This window comes from Aptenodytes forsteri, unplaced genomic scaffold, assembly GCF_000699145.1.
Source record: "Aptenodytes forsteri isolate BGI_AS27 unplaced genomic scaffold, ASM69914v1 Scaffold118, whole genome shotgun sequence".
In the NCBI taxonomy this organism is placed as follows: domain Eukaryota; kingdom Metazoa; phylum Chordata; class Aves; order Sphenisciformes; family Spheniscidae; genus Aptenodytes; species Aptenodytes forsteri.
The window spans coordinates 1,555,806-1,559,401 of NW_008795859.1; the positions used below are offsets into that span (position 1 = coordinate 1,555,806).

Sequence of the window (3,596 nt, forward strand, 5' to 3'; positions counted from 1 at the left end):
TTTAAAAAAAAAAAAAAAACAACAAACCCCAAAACCCAACAAAACCCTCACAAAAAAACCCAAACCTCACCACCACTCCACAAAACTGCAATAAAATTCCTTGGCCTGGCTGAACAGTTCTGTTAAAAGGAGCTGCGAAATCCCTCTGTGCAACCCCAAACCTGACTATTGTCTTTGAAGGGATGCTCCTTATCTGGGCTATTGTTCTAGCTTTCCTGTCTGATTTCTTTAATGGGTTTTTTACAGCCTCTTTTGATTTACCTCTGTTTATTGAGGCAGACAACAGTACAAAATTGAGTAGGGAAATAGTACTCACAGAACTAACCAGTCTTTTCACCTAAAGATGTCTTCCAAATTTATCGTTAAAGAAACAAAACAAAACAAAAAAAACCCCAAACTTGCTAGAAAGGGAATAAGGAAAAGGACAACTTGGAAGACCTAGTATGGACCGATAGCGCAGACACGTGCATGTTTTTCTCTCACACTGCTCAGTTAACTTTTATTTTGATGTTTGTACTTATGGTAATGAAAAACTACTAGAAAAAGTAGGTTATGTATGAAAGTGAATAACGTGTCGACTTAAGGAATAGTTCTTCCTGGGAAATACTGTAACAAACGATGTTAGATATTCCCTCTTCACCACTGTGCCACAGAGGAGATCTGGATTCCATATGACTGTTTTGGCCGGTTACGACTCTTTTTTTTCGAAGACAGTACTCGTGCTTGTTTTTTGAGAGGGGAAGTTTGTCTGTTCTCTGCCAAGAACACCAAATACCAAACGTTCTACTAGTTACTATATTAGGCTGAGTCATGATAACTGTAAACTTTGTGTATTTTTATTCCATGAAGAGTAATAGTTTGCTACAGTGCCACTTAAAGGAAGATATAAAGGTGATCTGCAGGTTAAACGTTGTTTCAAGACTGCCTCTAATGAGAGAAGAGAAGGGGACTTCCACCTTAAATATGGACAAAAGATGCGTCAGCTTTCTCATTTTAGTAATATCAAAACCGGTTAATTATTCTTCCCTGGGTTTCTGAGGTTAGTGTAAATTAGGATTTTTTTTTTTCTCATCAGCTGAAGCCTTGAATTGCTAACAGAGCTGTCGGCTCTGGGAAGTTGATGAGCCAGTAGCTAAAGCACAAATGTATATGGCATCTACTGTGCACTAACTTAGTACTTCGTGGACACTTAGTGCTTTCATGCAAGATAATGTCCTCCATTCCTAGATTCCTCACAGTTAACCTCTCGTGTGAACGCTTCCCAAATGCATTAATATGAATTATCTAGCGTACTGTGATCATGCACCTTAATTTATGGCACAAGAAGCTTGTTGTTCTCTAGTTATCCTGGGAAGTTCCCCCCAAGAAATAGAATGTCTAATGTAAAAATTATATGAAATCCTAATACACTTTTTAGTATATAAAAAGGAAAATTACAGTCTTTGTGTTAGCAGGTTACATCCAAGCTCTCTGCTAAGGCTACAAAATATTTCTCATTGTATAACGTGTGCTGGAAAATACAAGTGAAAAAAAGCAATGGCCCTGAAAATGCCTGTGTTGAATCCAGTGAACCTCTTGAAGAGGTTTTCATTAATATTTGCTTGTTTTCATAATGCTAGATGCAGGCTGAACAGATTTTCACACAAATAGGGCACAACATGTTGTCATTCTGACCTGCAAGAATCCTGCAGTTCTGGCTTGTGGCCCTTCTCGGCAAGTGTCAGTCACACTGAACACCTTTTGCTTCTTCGCTTAATTTAATTCCTCCCCTGGGCATTATGAAAAACTATGTCTTGCAGACATTGTAAGTAATTGGAAGATTTAATATTTTAAGTATGAAAACAACTGATTTTGATTTTTAATCTTCCATTTAGGAGTGTGTGTTTGGTTTTGGTTTTGTTTCAAAAGAAGTGAAGAAAAGATAATTTATTCTCCGCTCCCTGAGAATTCAAATAGCTGTTTGCGTCTAAAATTTTGCAAAGTGCACAGCATTATGCTTTATATCAGTTCTTTTAAATGCAAGAGGGTTGTACTATGTAGTTTATCTGAACTATTCCTTAGAGAAAATACGAAAGAATTCTCGTTTCATTTCTTTTACTTTTCCTCGCAGAATTAGAATAAGAAGCAGTTCTTAGAAATACTTATTTGCTGATAGAAATTTGTGAGAACCTATAGTACAAATCTATTGCATTCAGTACACTGGTTATACTGAGTCTTGTTAAATGTATTTTTAATCTTAAGGCCATATCAAATCACTTAATAGAATTGTGGCCTTCAATTGTGACAAACTTCCTGAATACCAAATTGGACAGGACTAAATGCTAGGGAATTGATTTATTCTGTTTGTTTGTTTGTTTCTTCTGTGAACAATTTGGTTGTGAAGAGCTGTTCAACATATTAAAACAAACTCATAGGCAAAAAAATACGCAGCTTGAAATAAGAACTGGTCACATCATTGATGTGCTTTGTGAACATGATTATACTGAAAGCTTTTTATGCTCTATTTGGTATTTTAATTTGGAAATGTATTAAATGCAGTTGTGTGTCTTACTGCTTCAGGTTGGTGGAACAAAAGCTGGAGTTGTGCGTTTCTTGGGAGAAACTGACTTTGCTAAAGGAGAATGGTGTGGAGTAGAACTGGATGAACCTCTGGGAAAGAATGATGGAGCCGTTGCTGGAACAAGGTTAGTCTATCATCAGATAGCAGCCGCCTTAAAGATTTTGCATCTCTATATTCTGTTTTGTTTTTTGAATATCTTACACGAAACTTTATATCAAGGGAAGTAGTTAGGCTGTAAACCTGACTGCTGATGGTGGGGGGGGTCGTTAGACACTGATTTGAATTTTATGATGCCTAGACATCTCTGAAAGTCTGCATCAACCCCACATTCATGGGATTAATTGATCTCTCCTACTCCCATGTGAGTTGTATTCATAGACTGGTAACAGAAAACACAATTTCCTGCTTTTTGAATGTCTGCTTGATTTCTCAGCTTGGAATGAATGCTCAGTTAAGAAAAAATCTCTGGGTATCTAATAGCTGAACTTAAGGGAAATCTTCCTGCATCACAGGAACTGAAAGCTCCTATACCAATAGTTGCCTCATTGTAAAGACTGGGAACAGTATAGCTGCTTCCTCCAGTAAATCACACTTAGGAAGCATTAATTCACATCACAATTTAACTTTCTTACTCATTTGGTATAAGGAACAGTCCTTTAACTCATTAAAAAGAGGTTTTACAAGGATTGTGCCACCTTAACATAGGTGATCACAGCTTAAAATTTTGAGTGGCTTTTGTTTATATATAACCAAAGATATACATTCTGTATAATCACACAGGCATACATGTATAGGTATGTATGTAATAAAATATAAAACTACTTGATTTAATTAAAATTTTATTTTTATTTTTAACTCTGCTATCACATTTGTTGTTGGCAGCTCAGAGGAATGTATCGAAGAGGACAGCTATGCACATTAAGCTTTGAATCTGAATGGAATTTTTAGGAAACAGAGCTCTAGCTCAAGAGTTTACTCTGTTGAATTTCTGAAGTCTGATATAATCATGCTGTTTCAGCCTCTCAGTCCCCTTTCC

The 3,596-nt window shown here is 36.5% G+C and overlaps 1 protein-coding gene across 10 annotated transcripts in view; it reads left to right on the forward strand.

Annotated features, from left to right (window-relative positions):
- The window catches only part of CLIP1 (CAP-Gly domain containing linker protein 1), a 64,724-nt gene that overhangs the window by 17,048 nt on the left and 44,080 nt on the right, over nt 1-3,596 (forward strand). For all 10 annotated transcript variants that reach the window (XM_019473285.1, XM_019473286.1, XM_019473287.1 and 7 more), the window contains exon 4: nt 2,560-2,684. In XM_019473285.1, the coding sequence (XP_019328830.1) occupies nt 2,560-2,684 (125 nt within the window). The remainder of the gene's footprint in view (nt 1-2,559; nt 2,685-3,596) is intronic.